Source organism: Mercenaria mercenaria, chromosome 13 (genome assembly GCF_021730395.1).
Source record: "Mercenaria mercenaria strain notata chromosome 13, MADL_Memer_1, whole genome shotgun sequence".
Lineage (NCBI taxonomy): Eukaryota > Metazoa > Mollusca > Bivalvia > Venerida > Veneridae > Mercenaria > Mercenaria mercenaria.
This window is the reverse complement of record NC_069373.1, coordinates 48,183,430-48,203,189: the sequence shown is the minus strand read 5'-3', so window position 1 is coordinate 48,203,189 and position 19,760 is coordinate 48,183,430. Positions and strand designations below refer to the sequence as shown.

The window sequence follows — 19,760 nt, the reverse complement described above, 5'->3', positions numbered from 1 at the left end:
GAGTTATGGCCCCTTAAATGTCCAAAATTGGCTATTTTGGCTTTTGCAGCCATATAGAGATTTCATTTATGGTTTTATTTTATTCAAACTTCCAAAATATTTTCAACAACAATAAATCTTGGATTCCATGACAAATCAGATCCAATCGTAGTTTCCAGAGTTATTTTATATCTGATTACCTACCCTGATTGTAGTCAAAATGGATTTATATCAGTAAGTACTTACAGGACTTATTTGAAATTTCATTATTGTCATTAGTTGGACCGAGCCAATCAGGGTAGATAAGTATGGACTGATTTTATGTCAAATTACCTCCCTTTATTTCAAATTAAAATGGGTATATCTCCGTAACTAATGAAGATACTGATCTGAAATTTCATTTATGTCAACAGATTTATTTGGCAGATCCTTCTTTTGTTAACTTACAATAATTTTCTTTTGAATTACTTCACTTTTACGTTACTATAAATAGCTTATTTTTAGTAATTTTTTTATTATTGGCCGTAGGGAAAAACCGAGACCACTTTTCTGTGGTACAACATGGATGGTACCTCCAATTTTTAGGTGTATTTTAACATATCTGTACCTTGTAAGAATTTTGTTTTTCTTTTTGGTTAAATTTCTTTCCCTTGTTGTTCCTGTCCTTTAGACTTAGATATTTTTTCTGAGGACCTTCTTGTCCTTCCTCAAGTGCAGTGATAACAGGTGAGCGATATAGGGCCATCATGGCCCTCTTGTATTTAGAATTTGAGGTTAAAGGTTTGATGCCCTTTCACTCTATCTCAATTATTACTAAATGGATTTGATGCACTTTCACTCTGTCTCAATTATCACTAAATGAATTTGATGCACTTTCACTCTGTCTCAATTATTACTAAATGGATTTGATGCACTTTCACTCTGTCTCAATTATCACTAAATGGATTTGATGCTCTTCCACTCTGTCTCAATTATCACTAAATGAATATGATTCAAACTGAAAGTATTTGTTCCACATCATCTCCCACATCATATGACACAAGGTCCATAACTCTGGTACTAATATTTAATGAATTATCCCCCACTTTTACTTAGAATTTCAGGTTAAAGTTCTGATGCACTTTCACTCTATCTCAGTTATTACTAAATGGATTTGATTCAAACTTATAACAGTTGTTCAGCATCTTCAATTACATCATATGACACAAGAGCCATAATTCTTGCACCAATATTTCATGAATTATCTCCCCTTTCAGTTAGAATTTCATGTTAAAGTTTCAGGGGTGATAAAAATCCGGATTAATCCGGAATTCCAGATTTTGGGGGTCGCCAAGGTCATTTTTGAGATCGATGTAAATCCGTTGTTTTTTAAGGGAGGTAAGGGGCGAATCACCATCAGTACGAAAAGTAACTGTACGAAACAAAGTTTTCGGGCGGAAATCGCCGAATAAAATCCAGAAAATAACGTTATGTCATCCGCGAAGAAATCCTGATTAGTCCATAGGTAAGTCGGAAAATTGCGATTGGACACAATTTGAAATGATGTAGTTGTGAGCCAAAGGTCAAACAAAGATGGTGTTTTGATAAAAAAAAAAATCAGCGAATGGAAAAAGAAAAAAATACAGCACTGAAGATCAGCAACTTACGTTAACAGTACGTATTCAAGATACATGCAATATTTTTGAATTTATCTCTTGTAATAATGAATTAAATAAATAGTAATCACAACAGACTATGAACATTTTCGTTTTGATCAAACCTACAAATGATCTAGATATTTGGGGCTTCCGGATTTTTTGTGTGTCGAGATTTGTTAAAATGTCAGGAGCAACAGTTACGCGACGTCAGTTTTGTTTGAGTGTGCATCGAAAATATGACTACAAAGTGGGTGGTGTAATGCCCATCATTTTAGTCGAAAATTTTGAGCAGGATCAGGAAAGGAAACTGCTGATATGTTTTCCATATTTACAGTAGTGTACACATTTTGATGTCTCATGATATATACGGCAATTAGACCACATTTTTGGTTGCAACATGAAGATAATTCATTTTTCTATTGAAATGCACATTTGTTGTAATCAGTTATCGTCCCATGTCGAAAATACGCATTTGAAAACAAGTGGTACACTGAATCTAGTTCATTACCATGTGTAAATGTAGAGAAAGTATGAATGGGGCATATGAATAAATCTTTGAGTTTGTTTATGGGTTTAAACTAATTTTGAGAACATTCAAAGCACAGCTTGGTGTTCTGGTGCTGTACAAGACCACACCTCAAAGTCTATGTTATAGTTTTCAATTAATAAATGTTACAGATTTTATTTTAGAAAATGGAGTTTGCAACGAACAAAGACAATGTTCGTGACATAGACAGCTCAGTACGGAACAAATGGCACTGGGACTGGCTTGATAATGACCTCATGAAACAGTACCTTAGAAAGACAAAATCACCTCGCCAGGCTTTCTGTACCATATGTCAAAGACTCTTCAGTACCAGTCTGGTGGGAAAGAGGACTTGAATAGGCACATGGAGTCAAACCCCCCTCTCCAAGCCATGAAGCTGTCAAATCAAACTACAGTTTGGAAGGTTGTACTTTTTAAATTGGTTCAGAATTTGACAAAGCATTTACTATGTAGAACAAGTAGAACAAATGACTTTCAGTGTTATTTTTTCATGAGAAGAAGCTAAGTGTTAACATCACTTGAGCTAACAGAGATAAAAACATAGCTGCACTGTAAACAAACTGCGGTTACAAAATTAAATACATGTTTTGTTGATCCTAACTTTCCGCCGAAAAATTCAGATCATGTGGCGACTTGCCAGCTTTGTTGTTGGAGGAAAACCAGCAGTGTCACTGTGCATTATAACATCACCGGCAGCTTCCCACAAAAAAGCCCCTTATGAGGTTTGAGCCCACATTGTTAAGAGGCAAGTTATTGAAGTCAGTGACCTTAGCCGCTCGAAAAAAATGAAATACAGGTATTAATTTACCTTGTTACTTTTTTCAGCTGACATTTGAACTATTTCAATTTTTTTCAGGAATGTTGTTTGGTTCCAAAGGCAGTCTAAGTGAAGAAACCCCAACAGTAGTGGTACATCCACTGGTTCCAGGTAATGATAGGAGAATGAACTCTGAAGCAATGATCCTTGGTTTGGTGGCAGAACATGATCTTCAATATTCAATAGCTCCTCACCTAGTTAAGCTCACTCAGACTTTGGCTAAAGACCCGAAGCCGTTAACAGAGATCAAACTTGAACGATGCACTGCATCATACAAAATAAAACATGGTGTAGCAAAAGCATTTTGAAGACGAACTTTGTAATGAACTGCAGGACACAAAATTCTCTTTGAATTTGGATGAATCCACAAATGTGAGTAATGAGAAAATAGTAGCTGTGCTGGTTAGTTACTTTTCTGCTGAAAGAAATTAAGTTACTGTGAGACACCTTGAGTCCTTTAAAGTAATTAAAGCAGACGCAGACTCTATATTCATGAAAGTAGAGGAGATGTTTGAGAAATACAATCTTCCATGGAACAATCTGCTATCTGTGTTGTTAGACTCTTGCAACACGATGAGGGGCAAAAAATCAGGTCTAGAGGCAAGGATTAGAGAAAAGGCTCCACACCTCCTGGATATTGACGGTGATAGTGTCCACCATGTGCACAATGCTGCTAAAGCTTTCACAACCCCTTTCAAATACTATTTGGAGTCACTGTTCAACTGCCTACATAGCGATTTTCATTGGAGTACCGATCTACGCAATGAATTGAAATGGATATGTGAAATACTGAACATCAAGTTCACAGTCCCAGAAAGATTTACATCACATCACTTCCTCTCAGCCTACAACCTTGCTGTGGACACTGACAGGCTTCTGGATGCATACACAATCTTCTGTATAGCATTCTTAAAAACAGGAGAACAGAAGTTTCAGTACCTGTACGAGATCATCCTGGAAAAAAGAGGAGTATCGGAGACTAGCAAAGAAGAACTTTTGAAAATCAGAAAGAGACTCTCTAAGAAAAAAATGACAAAAGATGGTCAGGAAAGGAAAGAATATGTTCTGTTGAAGTTATTTGATGAAAGGAAGAAAACTAGAATGCTATTGGGGGTCTACATTGCTTCTCTGCACAGTCTGAAAGAATATGCTACATTATTCCAAAGTAAGGCTCCAATGGTGCATGTCCTGCATGATGAACAAGTTCGCCTTGTCTGAGAGTTCCTCTGCTATTTTGTCAAACCAGAGTGCATCCCACAATCTGTAAAGAATCTGAAGCTTCTTGAATTTATGGAGGATACCCTGCTTCCAAAGAGGGATATGTTTATTGGATCAAATGCCCAGAGGATAGTAATGAAGAGCAAAGCAAAAGACTACTTGGTAACAGAGGTGCTTGAGTCCATAAGAACAGCATATGTAAAAAGCAAAAGTGTTCTTCTTAGAAAGATGCCAATTGACAACGAGTTCCTCCAGTGCTTGTCGGCCATTGATCCTGCAGCAAGAGGTCATAGTATGACACTGAAGTTGCTGAAACGCCTCCCATTCCACGTGTCACATGTGTTGAGTGAAAAGGAAGAGGAATGTTATATGTGGGAGATTCACAGGTACCAAGCTGGCCCTACTCTACGAGTCCCTAAAGCTGAAACACGCGTAGACCATTGGTGGGCCTGTAGAAAAGACTATCCAATGATGCGAAAACTAACGCTAGCACTACTGACATACTTCCATGGTCCAATGGTGGAAGGGGTGTTTAATGTGTTGGGTGATGTCATGGACACTTAATCAAGTAGTCTTGGTGTAGACTCATTAAATGCTATTCAGAATGTTAAATCTGCTCTTAAAGCAAAGGAATTTTCCTCAGTTGAATATTTTGGTAGGGAAGGTACCCTTTATACACCAGTTGTACCAGGACTTACAGCATGTACGAGAACAGCTGGAAAGCAAAGGAATCTTGAATTAACCAAGAAACGGTGTGAAAAAGATCAGCAGTGTGAAAAGTGGGAATTTCAGACAAAAAAGTAATAACTTAAAAGGCAACACAGGAGCTGATGTCAGATAATATAAAAGAGCACGCATTGTGTTTCAAGAAAAGAATTGTAATTAATTTTCCAAGACGCTTGTTAATACACATGGATATACAGTATGACAGTCAATGATGATTATTTAAGAATATGGTTTGAGAAGTATTTTGAAGGTTGATGATGGCAATTTGATTACTAGTTCAAGTTGTTCATGTATTGATTGTATGTAATAGAAGATGCTATTACTTTAATATATCATTGTGTTGTTATGTACATGATATACCTGAAAATTTATTCTCAAAGATTTAAGCTGATGTATAATACAAGAGTTGTTTTTCAATTATTTTATGCATATGTTTCATCAGGCACTGCATTCATTTTCATTGTCAGTTTTTAACCAAATTGCAGGTAACTGTAAAAATCACAGTTTATAAACATAATATATATATGTTTGAGTTAAGAAAATTCTAGTCCTAATTCATTTGAAAAATGTTGTCAAGGTAATGTATGATTACATCTAGTCATTATTTATTTCTCAATATGCGTATTTTATAATGTTACTTATTGTTGTCAGTTCCTTTTTAGCTCACCTGTCACAAAGTGACAAGGTGAGCTTTTGTGATCGCGCAGTGTCCGTCGTCCGTCGTCCGTCCGTGCGTCCGTGCGTCCGTGCGTCCGTAAACTTTTTGCTTGTGACCACTCTAGAGGTCACATTTTTCATGGGATCTTTATGAAAATTGGTCAGAATGTTCATCTTGATGATATCTAGGTCAAGTTTGAAACTGGGTCACGTGCGGTCAAAAACTAGGTCAGTAGGTCTAAAAATAGAAAAACCTTGTGACCACTCTAGAGGTCACATTTTTCATGTGATCTTCATGAAAATTGGTCAGAATGTTCATCTTGATGATATCTAGGTCAAGTTCGAAACTGGGTCACGTGAAGTCAAAAACTAGGTCAGTAGGTCTAAAAATAGAAAAACCTTGTGACCACTCTAGAGGTCACATTTTTCATGGGATCTTCATGAAAGTTGGTCAGAATGTTCATCTTGATGATATCTAGGTCAAGTTTGAAACTGGGTCACGTGCAGTCAAAAACTAGGTCAGTAGGTCTAAAAATAGAAAAACCTTGTGACCACTCTAGAGGTCACATTTTTCATGGATCTTCATGAAAGTTGGTCAGAATGTTCATCTTTATGATATCTAGGTCAAGTTCGAAACTGGGTCACGTGCCATCAAAAACTAGGTCAGTAGGTCTAAAAATAGAAAAACCTTGTGACCATCTAGAGGTCACATTTTTCATGGGATCTTCATGAAAGTTGGTCAGATTGTTCATCTTGATGATATCTAGGTCAGGTTCGAAACTGGGTCACGTGTGGTCAAAAACTAGGTCAGTAGGTCTAAAAATAGAAAAACCTTGTGACCACTCTAGAGGTCACATTTTTCATGGGATCTTCATGAAAGTTGTCAAATGTTCATCTTGATGATATCTAGGTCAAGTTCGAAACTGGGTCACGTGGAGTCAAAAACTAGGTCAGTAGGTCTAAAAATAGAAAAACCTTGTGACCACTCTAGAGGTCACATTTTTCATGGGATCTTTATGAAAGTTGGTCAGAATGTTCATCTTGATGATATCTAGGTCAAATTCGAAACTGGGTCACGTGCCTTCAGAAACTAGGTCAGTAGGTCTAAAAATACAAAAACCTTGTGACCACTCTAGAGGTCACATTTTTCATGGGATCTTCATGAAAGTTGGTCAGAATGTTCATCTTGATGATATCTAGGTCAAGTTCGAAACTGGGTCCACGTGCGGTCAAAAACTAGGTCAGTAGGTCTAAAAATAGAAAAACCCTGTGACCCCCTCTAGAGGTCACATTTTACATGGGATCTTCATGAAAAATGGTCAGAATGTTCATCTTGATGATATCTAGGTCAAGTTCGAAACTGGGTGACGTGAAGTCAAAAACTAGGTCAGTAGGTCTAAAAATAGAAAAACCTTGTGACCACTCTAGAGGTCACATTTTTCATGGGGTCTTCATGAAAGTTGGTCAGAATGTTCATCTTGATGATATCTAGGTCAAGTTCGAAACTGGGTCACGTGCGTTCAAAAACTAGGTCAGTAGGTCTAAAAATAGAAAAACCTTGTGACCACTCTAGAGGTCACATTTTTCATGGGATCTTCATGAAAGTTTGGTCAGATTGTTCACTTTATGATATCTAGGTCAGGTTCGAAACTGGGTCACGTGTGGTCAAAAATAGGTCAGTAGGTCTAAAAATAGAAAAACCTTGTGACCACTCTAGAGGTCACATTTTTCATGGGATCTTCATGAAAGTTGGTCAGAATGTTCATCTTGATGATATCTAGGTCAAGTTCGAAACTGGGTCACGTGGAGTCAAAAACTAGGTCCCCAGTAGGTCTAAAAATAGAAAAACCTTGTGACCACTCTAGAGGTCACATTTTTCATGGGATCTTTATGAAAGTTGTCAGAATGTTCATCTGATGTATCTAGGTCAAATTCGAAACTGGTCACGTGCCTTCAGATACTAGGTCAGTAGGTCTAAAAATACAAAAACCTTGTGACCACTCTAGAGGTCACATTTTTCATGGGATCTTCATGAAAGTTGGTCAGAATGTTCATCTTGATGATATCTAGGTCAAGTTCGAAACTGGGTCACGTGCGGTCAAAAACTAGGTCAGTAGTCTAAAAATAGAAAAACCTTGTGACCACTCTAGAGGTCACATTTTTCATGGGATCTTCATGAAAAATGGTCAGAATGTTCATCTTGATGATATCTAGGTCAAGTTCGAAACTGGGTGACGTGAAGTCAAAAACTAGGTCAGTAGGTCTAAAAATAGAAAAACCTTGTGACCACTCTAGAGGTCACATTTTTCATGGGATCTTCATGAAAAATGGTCAGAATGTTCATCTTGAATATATCTAGGTCAAGTGCGATAACTGGGTTACGTGCCTTCAAAAACTAGGTCAGTAGGTCTAAAAATAGAAAAACCTTGTGACCACTCTAGAGGTCACATTTTTCTTGGGATCTTCATGAAAGTTGGTCAGAATGTTCATCTTGATGATTTCTAGGTCAAGTTCGAAACTGGGTCACGTGCGGTCAAAAACTAGGTCAGTAGGTCTAAAAATAGAAAAACCTTGTGACCACTCTAGAGGTCACATTTTTCATGGGATCTTCATGAAAGTTGGTCAAAAACGATGTCATACTCAAAACTGGGTCATGTGGGAAGAGGTGAGCGATTCAGGACCATCATGGTCCTCTTGTTTCTCAGCAGTATCATTCTGTTATGTTCTGTAAATGTTACTAGATCCTATTTATCAATCATGTAACTTTGTCCTGTTCAAATATTATTTCTCCCAGCACAACAATGACCCACAGTGCTGTAGCATTTATTTATCAGCCATGTTACACGGTGTTGTGTAAATGTTATTTCTAGCAAAACATAGCAGTACTACCAATGATCTCACAAGCTGATTTTATTTGTCAGTCAGGATACTTTGTTTTGTACAAATGTTATTTTCTACAGAGCTGCCAATGATCTCACTAGTGCACCTTTTACTTAGTCTATTAGTCATGTTACTTTGTTTTGTACAAATGTTATTTTCTACAGAACTGCCAGTGATCTCACTAGTGCACCTTTTACTTAGTCTGTTAGTCATGTTACTTTGTCTTGTACAAATGTTATTTTCTACAGAACTGCCAGTGATCTCATTAGTGCACCTTTTACTTAGTCTATTAGTCATGTTACTTTTGTCTTGTACAAATGTTATTTTAGCAGCACTACCAGTGAACTCAGAAGTGCCATTATTTACTACTCATGTAAACATTATTTCTAGCAATTTAAATTTCTATTTCAGTAACAACAATTCATGTCATTGACATATTTGATAAATTTTACTCCTTAAATGATGCTACATGTATTAAATAAATGTCACTTTTAAACAGAAGGGTAAGTTTTGTCTTTTTCATGTCTTTGCCATTATTAGTAAATTGTACTTGTTAAATGTTGCTACATGTATTCAAGAAATGTCACCAGTGCTCAAGGTGAGCTATTGTGACCGGTCATTGTCCGGCGTCTGTCGTGCGTCGTCTGTCAACATTTGCCTTGTGAACACTCTAGAGGCCACATTTATGACCCAATCTTTATGAAACTTGGTCAGAATGTTCGTCTTGATGATCTCTAGGTCAGGTTCTAAACTGGGTCATGTGGGGTCAAAAACTAGGTAAATAGGCCAGATCAAAGGAAAAGCTTGTGAACACTCTAGAGGCAACAGTTGTGACCCAATATTTGTGAAACTTGGTCAGAATCAATGATTGTCTTGATGATCTCTAGGTCAATTTCGAAACTGGGTCATGTGAGGTCAAAAACTAGGTCACCCTGTCAAATCAAAGGAAAAGCTTTTGAACACTTTATAAGCCACAATTTTGACTCAATCTTGATGAAACTTAGTCAGAATGTTTGTCTTGATGATTTCTAGGATAATTTCGAAACCGGGTCATGTGGGGTCAGAAACTAGGTCACTACGCTAGATCAAAGGAAAATCAATCTAAGTTTGAAATTCATGAGAATTAATCGGAATGTTTGTCTTGATAATTTATAGGTCATGTTCGAATTTGGGTCATTTGGGGTCAAAAACTAGGTCACCTGGTCAAATCAAAGGAAAAGCTTGTGGACACTTCAGAGGCCACAGTTGTGACCCAATATTTATGATTTTAGGCCAGAATGTTTATCTTGATGATTTCTAGGCCAGTTTCAAAACTGGGTCATATGGGCTTAAAAACTAGGTCAGTAGGTCAGATCAAAGGAAAAGCTTGTGAACACTCAAGAGGCCACAGTTGTGACTAAATCTTAAAAAAAATTTGGTCAGAACGTTGGTCTTGATGATCTGTAGGTCAAGTTTGAATCTGGGTCATGTGGTTCAAAAACTAGGTCAGTAGGCCAGATCAAAGAAAAAGCTTATGAACACTCTAGAAGCCACAGTTGTGACTTAGTCTTTATGAAATTTTGTCAGAATGTTTGTCTTGATGATCTCTAGGTCAAGTTTGAATCTGGGTCATGTGGGGTCAAAAAAATAGGTCATTAGGCCAGATCAAAGGAAAAGCTTGTGAACACTCTAGAGGCCACAGTTTTGACCCAATATTTATGAAACTTTATCAGAATGTTTGTCTTGATGATCTTTAGGTCAGATGGGGTCAAAAACTAGGTCAGTAGGCCAGATCAAAGAAAAGCTTGTGAACACTTTATAGGCCACAATTTTGACTCAATCTTTATGAAACTTGGTCAGAATGGTTGTCCTGATGATCTCTAGGTCCAGTTTTAATCCGGGTCATTTGGGGTCAAAAACTAGGTCACATGGTCAGATTAAAGGAAAAGTTTGTGAACACTCTAAAGGCAACAGTTGTGACTCAATCTATATGAAAATTGGTCAGAATGTTTGTATTGATGATCTTTAGGGTAAATTTGAAACTTGGTCATTTGGGGTCAAAAACTAGGTCAGTAGGCCAGATCAACTCTGGTGAGCGATATAGGGCTATCATGGCCCTCTTGTTTCTTTTTCTAGCACAATATCCAACATCACAGGATCAAGTTCCATAACTCTGACATGTATTTTGGGCAAATTATGCCCCCTTTTGGACTTGGAAAGTCCTGGTTAAAGTTTTGCATGCAAGATACTATCTCAAAATCTAGTGCAAATATTGAATTAAAACTTCATACCTTTCTTCGGGTTTATAATACTAGGTCATAGCATCATGTCCCATAACTCTGACATGTATTTTGCAAAATTATGTCCCCTTTTGAACTTAAAATCTTTTAGTTTCTCCAAAACTAATGCATGTCCAGATACTGGATTGAAACTCTGTAGACATTTTAACATTTAGAGAAATAATCCTGCTTATGGGACAACACTTTGAATAGTTGAACGTTGGCTGGAGAGCTCTTGTTTATTTTTGTATTATTTACATAATTGCAAAGTATTTTGTAATATTTTTATTGACAGATGAACAAGCAGACTTCAATAACCAGGATGAAAAGAGATGTAGTCAGTATGATCCTTATGTAAGAGGCTTCCAGACCTGGCCTCCAGATTCCAGTATACTGAGGAAAGAAGCTGTGTCCAAGGCTTTCCAAGAACAATATGATATGTATCACAATCTTGGAATTTATACAAGTTGTGCAAGGATTGACCATAAGTACATAGAAAGGAAACTAGTGAAGGAAGATAATCTTGAAATGGAGGAGAATCATGGGAAGGAACTTGATGTGGAGAGAGATCATGTTAAGGGAGATAATCTTGAAAAAGAGCGGCATCATTGGAAGAGTGGCAAGACTGAAAGAAGTGATGCTGGGGAAGAAATTCTGCCAGATAGAAAGAGGCACAAGTCTGAAAATCATAAACAGAGACTGGCATCTGAGGATAAACATGGCAGTGAAATGAGAAAAAGACACAGAACCACTAGTGATGCAAGTAGTTTTGCAAGTGTTGAAATGGACACCAGAAGTGGTGCATGTTCAATCCGTAATGAAAATACTCATACGTCAGTAAAAACGTCTTCAGGGAAACATGAAAATAGATCTGAAAGAAAGGAAAAACACTCAGAGAAAGACCTAAAAGAAAAAACTGACAGAAAAGAGCACTCTAAGGAAAGCCAAAAGGAGAAGAAAATTTCTAGCAAAGTCTCTGAAGGTATTATTGACCTGACAAAAGATGAAAATGAAAACCCAAATAGTGTTTCAACAAACAAGATGTCAGACATGTCAGGGCAGTATGATATTGTAACACAAAAGGTTAAGGAAAACGAGAAAACACAGAAGAAATCAGGGAAAGAGTCGCTGCTGTCAAAACTAGAATCATCTCTGAAGTCGGTGAAGAAAAAAGAAAAAGATAGAACAGAGAAGAAGAAATCCAAACATTCTGATAAACACAGAAGTTCAAGGTAAGAGAGTTTGTATCAGGACAGTAAAACCTCTATACTCTACTATGTAGTGTAATTGATGTATCTTTAATACGTAGCCCGCCCGCTTAGCTCAGTAGGTAGAGCGTCGGTCTACGGATTGCGGGGTCGTGAGTTTGATCCTCGGGCGGGGTGTATGTTCTTCGTGACTATTTGGTAAATGACATTGTGTCTGAAATCATTAGTCCTCCACATCTGATTCATGTGGGGAAGTTGGCAGTTACTTGCGGAGAACAGGTTTGTACTGGTACAGAATCCAGGAACACTGGTTAGGTTAACTGCCCGTCGTTACATGACTGAAATACTGTTGAAAAACGGCGTTAAACCCAAAACAAACAAACAAAATGTTTAATATGCAATGTTTGCACTGTGTAATAATTTTGTCAAATATGTCATATTTCATTGTTTGATGCCGTTATGTATATTTTATCATAAAATTTTTAATTTAATGTACAACACCAGTGACAATACTAAGTGTAAAATTAGGCGTTAAATCAAATAAAGCAGTTTCAGTAACCTACATAGACCATGCTTCGAGTGTAAAAATAGTCTTTATTAGCTAGTGATCAATGCTGATTTGAAATATTAAGGATGTTTAATGTTACTGTTTGCTCAGGTTTGACTGTCGTGTCTAGTGTTTATCAGAGGAATGTTTGATGGTGTTGTATGTGAATTCACTTTTGCACGAATTTGTATGTAATTATTTTTTGGTTTTAGTCACTCTTGTAAGTGGTATACGCTATAAATATGCTAAAAACATACATACTTGTAGGATTTATGGGTCAACGTCATAGTGATCCAGATTTGTAGCTTGAAAACCACGCAAGCACATAATTATTAGATCAAGGCTCTTTCTGTTTTAACCATTGATTTAATTTTTGCTTTGTGACATGCTACTGTTGCATAATGTGTTTCAGCTGAGATGACATTTTTCTTAAATGTTTAGTTGTTGTCCATTCTATATTTGTAAACGTTGACGGCTTATTTTAGAACTGTTTAAAGGGGCATATGTGTAGATAAAAGCATTAATTCCTTGGTTCCTTTCAAAAAACTGGCCAGAATCCATCATGGGTTGCAGAGTTAGACCCCCTTAAAGAGAAAACTTGCTATTGGCTTTTGTAAATATAGAGACTCTGTATGGTTCCATTTATCAAAGCTTGCAATATAGCTTTGATGATCTGCCATATGATCTGTCAGTCCAGTCATAGTCTCAGAATTTCCTGTGAACACATTAAGACCACATAGTTTGATTGATTTATCACTTGCATACCACTTGATGAGTGACATTTTATACTTGTGACTTTGAAAACCCATTTACACCATCACTTGTCACAATAAGTCTAGTCTCCCTTTGAAAACCGGCTAGATTCCTTCATGGATTCTGGAGTACTGCTCTGACGGGCAGATTTTGGCCCTTTCAGTCATATAGAAGTTTCATTTATGGTTTGATTTGATACAAACTTGCACAGAATGATAATCTTGATGATCTCTAGGCCTGGATCAAAACTAGGTCATGTCGTGTTAAAAACTAGGTCATCAGGCAAAGTCAAAGGAAAAGCTTGTTAACAACCTAGAGGCCACATTTATGACCCTGTCTTCATGAAACTTGGTCAGAATGTTTATCTTGATGATTTCTAGGCCAAATTTGAAACTGGGTCATATGGGGTCAAAAACTAGGTCACCCAGTCAAATCAAAGGAAAAGCTTGTTAACACTCTCGTTCATTTGATGTGCACGAAACTTGGTCAGAATGTTTGTCTGCATGAAATATTGAATGAATTTTTATCTGGGTCATGCGGGGTCAAAAACTAGGTCATCAGGTCAAATCAAAGAATAAGCTTGTTTACACCCTAGGGGGCACTTTTTTGATTCTATCTTCCTAAATTTTGGTCAAAATGTTTATGATGAAGTCCAGGACGATTTCAAATCTTGGTCACATGGGGTCAAAAACTAGGTCAGTAGGTCAAATCGTAGGAAAAGCTTGTATACACTCTAGAGGCCACTTTTTTGCTCCAATCTTCCCAAAACATTGTCATGGACAAGTTCTAATCTGGGTCTTGCGGACAGATCAAAGAAAATGCTTGTTTATACTCGAGAGGCCATGTTTTTTGCTCCAATCTTAATGAAAATTGGTCAGAATATTTGTCTCTATGAAATCACTAGGTAAAACATGTTTACAGTGTTATGGTGTGTTACACAGGTGAGCGACTTAGGGCCATCTTGGCCCTCTTGTTATATGCCCATCTGAAAGACAGGATGTATTATGGCGGGGACACGGCGTCCACAAACTTTGTCCTGAGCATTTCTTCTTCAGGCATGGAGGGGTTTTGATGTAACTTGGCACAAATGTTCACCAAAATGAGACTGAGTGTCATGTGCAGGAACTGGGTCCCTACATCTAAGTTCAAGGTCGCACTTAGAGGTCAAAAGTCAAATTTAAGAATGACCTTTGTCCGAAACAGTTCTCCTTCATGCATGGAGGGATTTTGATGTCACTTGGCACAAATGTTCACCACCATGAGACAGAGTGTCTTGTGCAAGAACCAGGTCCCTAGGTTTAAAGTCACGGTCACACTTGGAGGCAAAAGGTCAGATACAAGAGTGACTTTGTCTGGAGCATTTCTTCTTCATGCATGGAGGGATTTTGATGTAGCTTGGCACAATTGTTCACCATCATTAGACGGAGTTTCATGCGCAAGAACCATGTCCCTAGGTCTAAGGTCAAGGACACAAAGGTCAAATGTCAGATACAAGAATGACAACTAAACAAGCTCTTGATTGGCATATTTAGTGACTATGGCACCCTTGATTTGCTCTGAGGCGACTACTGTCATGTCTGATACATGATATGCACCTGAAGTTATGCTCTTTTCAGTTCATTTAGATATGATTTTTACATTGAATTGTCATGTGAAAAAGAAAATCTTATAAAAATATAATATGAAGAAAAATATTGCTCATAGAATCTATCAGACTTGCACTTGTTGGGGCTTTATCTTTATTTTTGATTGAAACTCAGATAAATTCAGCAGAGGTTTTATAACTTGATAATGCCTGGGGCATAGGAAGTTTAGAGGTATTGCTGTCTAAAAGACTATTAGTTAAAACCTATCAAGATGTTCATTTTTCACATAACAAACCATTATTTGTTTGTCTTGTGTCTGACTTTCTGTTATAAATGGCTTTACTAAATGAATTGCAGCAAGTCTTCAAAGTCTGATAAGCCCTCGTCTGGGCTTGGTAAACAGCTGAATGTTGAGAAAGGTGATCTTTTAGCAGCATGTTGTTTAATACCGAGGATAAATTTGTTCATTGTTCATTGCACAAGTTTGGTCAGGATCCATGCTGTTCGCTTTCAAAGCCTATTGCAATTAAAGAAACCGTTAGCGAAAGCACTACGTTGGTTTTCTCATGGCGCGGCTCATATTTAAATTGTTACTTGGGGGGTAAATGTGAAACATACTTGTCTATTAGTATAGTAAAACAATTACAGCATTCTGGTGTGACATTTTGCAAAAGGGATGCATTTACTAATGCTGTAAGAAATAATTTTTTGACATTTTATCTTTTATAGTAAATATAATCATTTCATCCATGTATGAATTTAAACAGTGACATTCTCGTATGACTTAAAAAAATTGGGGTGGGGATGGTATATATTAGCGGGAGGGGCATCAATTCGGGAATATACAGTAGTAAGTTCCATGTATATTAAAGAAAATGTGTTCAGATAACATGGGAAACATGACAAATTTATCCTCAGAAACAGACTTACAGCATCGTTCATGTTACTGTTTTTAACTTCTGAAGAGTTGAGCATGTGTCTGTGTTTGTTGTTGCATTGTTCATGTTTCTTATGGAATGATGCTACATGTATATCTTAACTAATTAATTTAAAAAAAATGAGAAGTCTATTTACCCGGAGGTCAAGGGTCACTGTCTCACTGATTAAGAAACACTTGCTCGTCGCCTAATGTGAGTGTAGTGTTTTAGACATCTTATGTATAAAAACCACAGCATATTCTGCTTACATTGTACAGTATTGTAACATTAAAATGTGTCATAGAATGCCGAACACGACTGATTATGCTTTTGCGACCAGTGTAGATCATGATCAACCTGCATATCCGGGCAGTCTGATCATGATCTGCACTGTTCACCATTCAATCAGTATATTTTTGGTACAGTTAATAGTACTGTCCAAATTGAAAGATGGACAAGTTCATTATAGAAGTTTAGCAGGGTAAGGGTTAAAATGTGTCATGAAATGCCAGAAAGATTGTTTGCATGTGTTGATTTATAATTAACCTTTAGCCTGCAGGCGGCAACTGATCTGTCTTTGCAACCAGTGCAGACCAAGATCAGCCTGCACATCCGTGCAGTCTGAGCATGGTCTGCACTGTTCCCTATTCAGTCAGTAAATTTTCAGTGGACACCCCTTCGAATAATAAATAGTTCTGCCCAAATTGAATGATAGACCAGTCCATTAAAGAAATTTAGCAGAGTTAAGGTTAACAGTTAGAAGAGAGGTTGAGAAATCATGTACGAGTTTTATGTATATGTCTAATCTGAAATGTGACAGTTCAGGATGACATTTATTGTATGTTTTATAGTTATAATTGATAAATCCACCTTCTTTACTCAATGGTGAGAGCCCAGATCTACAAAATGATGTTTGGTCGTGAGGTCAATCTCATGGGTAGGCATATGTTTCGTGATGATTTGATAGAAGACATTCTGTCGGAATCATTTGTCCTCTATCTCTGGTTTATGCGGAGAAGTTGGAAGTTACTTGCAGAGAACAGGTTAGTACTGGTACGGAATCCAGGAACACTAGTTAGGTTAACTTTCCTTCGTTACATTGAGATACTGTGGAAAAAGATCTGAACCAAAAACAGACAAACATCTGTAATAAGAGATAAATATATTAATAAGATGTACATATCATGTAAAGAACATCTAAGGAACTAAGCATTTGCTTAAAATGTAACAATTTGGAAAGTGTCAAAATAATACTTAGTGCATGTGCACTTATCAACAGTTCAGAGAATAAGAAAATATTAAGATAATATTTACACCTATTTCAAATTTCATGCCAGTTCCAGTTATCATGTTCTTGTTATAAATACAAAAATTTCTAAAGTTTAGCAAAGCAGCTGTAACTCTGCCAATTCCATAAAGGGATTTTGAAACAATAAGGCATAAATGTTCACCATCATGAGTTGACATGTCATGCGCAAGACCTAGACCCCTAGCTCCAAGGTCAAGGTCACACTTAAGAGGTAAAAGGTTAACAGGCTCTTGTTTCGTGTCCAGTCCATAACTCTGCCATCCATGAAGGGATTTTTAAATAACTTTGCATAAATGTTCACCATAATGAGATGTGTCTTGCGCAAGACCCAGACCCCTAGCTCCAAGGACAAGATCATTCTTAGAGGTCAAAGGTTAACAGGGTCTGTTTTGTGTCCGGTCCGTTACTCTGCCATCCATGAAGGGATTTAGAAATAACTTGGCATAGATGTTTGCCATGAGAAGATGTGTCATACACAAGACCCAGACTCCTAGCTCCAATGTCAAGGTCAGACTTAAAAGTCAATGGTTAACAGGGTCTGTTTTGTGTCCAGTTTATAACTCTGCCATTCATAAAAGGATTTGAAATTACTTGGTTGAACGATGGACCAGCCCATTTTAGAAATTTAGCAGGGTAAAGGTTAATTGGATGAAATCTCAACCTCTCTGTTTGCACATATTTTGCATGAATTGCATTGGCATCATTTTCTTAGTCTTTCTAACTTTTCATGTTTATTTGAATAAAGTCTCTTTTGTTTTTCATTTCATTATAAATTTTAGTCACTTTCAGTTCCAATATATATTTTCAATTTTGTGATCATTCATATTTCATAACACAGTCTGTAGGTTAACACTTCTGTAATGAAACTTCTGATTCTATGATTTTATAATCATTTTTACGACACAGTCTATCTGTATTTCATTTTCAGTGTTTTCTTCAATGTTTTCTGGGCTTACTAAAGAACTGGGACGTATTCCCAAAAAGAACAAAGCCACTGCTGAAAATCCAGCTGGTTCTGTTGAAGATCAAGCAAATGTTACCAAAGCAACAAAAAAGTCTGACAACTCTAAACACGACATTGAGAAGGTTGAAAAATCCTCCAAAAGCAAATCTCATAAATCTGACAGAAAAGATAAAGAGTTGAAATACAAGGACTCTAAACACAAGCATGGCAAAGACAGGGACAAAACCAAGAAATCCAAGCATCACAAAGAGTCAAAGTCGAAGAGAAAGTCTGACGATTTAGAACAAGCTGATGCGTCTGAAAGAGAAGACGACTTTGAGGTATTTGACTCTGTTGGTAGTAGTTTTGACGTACAAGAGATGGTTAGGGATACTTTGTCAGGAAGAGAGAAACTCGCAACAATGCCAAGCCAAGAAACAGTTGTTCAGCTTAAGTTGGATGAAGAAAAAGGAGTTATGATTCCAGGGTTTGGTGATTTGGATGAGGTAGAGGCCTTTCAAAGCAGGTCAAAAGCTGAAGTGAAACACATTAAAAGATCTGTCCTAGTGACAGACAGTGATCTGAAAATTTCACTACCAGCTGACATGGAAAAGAAACGGCTTGTTGGAGTGAAGCTAGATTTACAAATCCTTGTGAACTTGGCATTATTTGGGTAAGTATATACTTCTCGTCCTTTCACACCTTTAGTATAGAGAAGGATCCATTTGCTTTAGTTGTTAGGAATAGATCAGTTTGGTTAATTTCTCAGCCAGCATATCTGTTTAAGATCTTAAAGATGCAAAGAAGACAGTTGTTTAGAAGAAATATAAGTTCCTGTGAAGACCTGGTAGAGGAGGAGGTGTGGTTTAGTATAAGGTTCTTGTGAAATTTTAAGATAAATGTTTGATGAGAGTCTCATGTTAGAAACCACTAGTTATATCACAAATATTACAGCAATAGTTTTAGTTGACTGACTTCTTAAGATAATAGCGTAGAAAGTTAATACGCTATGTGATATTTGCTGAGCAGAATGTTAATATCTTCAAAGAAGAGCTGAATAGAATTTTAATACATTCCCTGAACAGCAGATTAGAAGTTAATACCCTTTGTAGTACCATGCCTGTCATTAGCAGAGTAGAAAATTAGTACCATCCCTGATTAGCAGAGTAGAAAATTAGTACCATCCTTGATTAGTGGAGTAGAAAATTAATACTCACTCTGATGAGCTGAGTAGAAAGTTAGTACCATCCTTGATTAGTGGAATAGAAAGTAAATACCATGTCTGATTCGCAGAGTAGTACAGTAGAAAGTTTTATACCATCCTTGATCTTGCTGAGCAGATAAAGCACAAGATTACTGTTAAAGCAGAAATTTCTGCATGGGTTTAACTTTTGGTATAATCACAAGGCCCTACATCTTGCAAAAAATAATCCTCACGTAAATACTAACCATTAGTATAATGCTAATTAAAGTAGGATATCATTTTTACAGTTTCATAAACATTAAACCTTGCGAACATAGTCAAAATTTCAAAATCGCGAAATTTTGACCCAGTGAAAATATGTGCTTTTACAGTAGTTTGATTCCTAGGCCAATATTAATTCATCTGTGACTATTTCAAAGGGTTCAAGGAGTTAAATTTGTCACCCATATTAGACACACATTGGTTAACTTGTTCAGAACAAAGACTAAATATTGGGCTAGAATCTGGGGAGGTTGGATCTAGTGACTACCATTACATATTACACTAAGATATAGATGAAAAAGATGGCATGAAA

The 19,760-nt window shown here is 36.9% G+C and overlaps 1 protein-coding gene and 1 pseudogene across 2 annotated transcripts in view; both read left to right on the top strand.

The window, feature by feature from the left end:
- Positions 1 to 19,760, top strand: part of LOC123529225 (uncharacterized) — a 108,163-nt gene that overhangs the window by 18,748 nt on the left and 69,655 nt on the right. For both annotated transcript variants that reach the window (XR_008366767.1, XM_053521744.1), the window contains exons 4-6: positions 11,015 to 11,951; positions 15,171 to 15,232; positions 17,968 to 18,655. Coding sequence is in view for 1 of the 2 variants with exons in the window: in XM_053521744.1 (XP_053377719.1) it covers positions 11,015 to 11,951; positions 15,171 to 15,232; positions 17,968 to 18,655 (1,687 nt within the window). In the remaining variant the exon portion in view is untranslated. The remainder of the gene's footprint in view (positions 1 to 11,014; positions 11,952 to 15,170; positions 15,233 to 17,967; positions 18,656 to 19,760) is intronic.
- On the top strand, positions 3,035 to 5,573 carry LOC123530207 (uncharacterized; annotated as a pseudogene).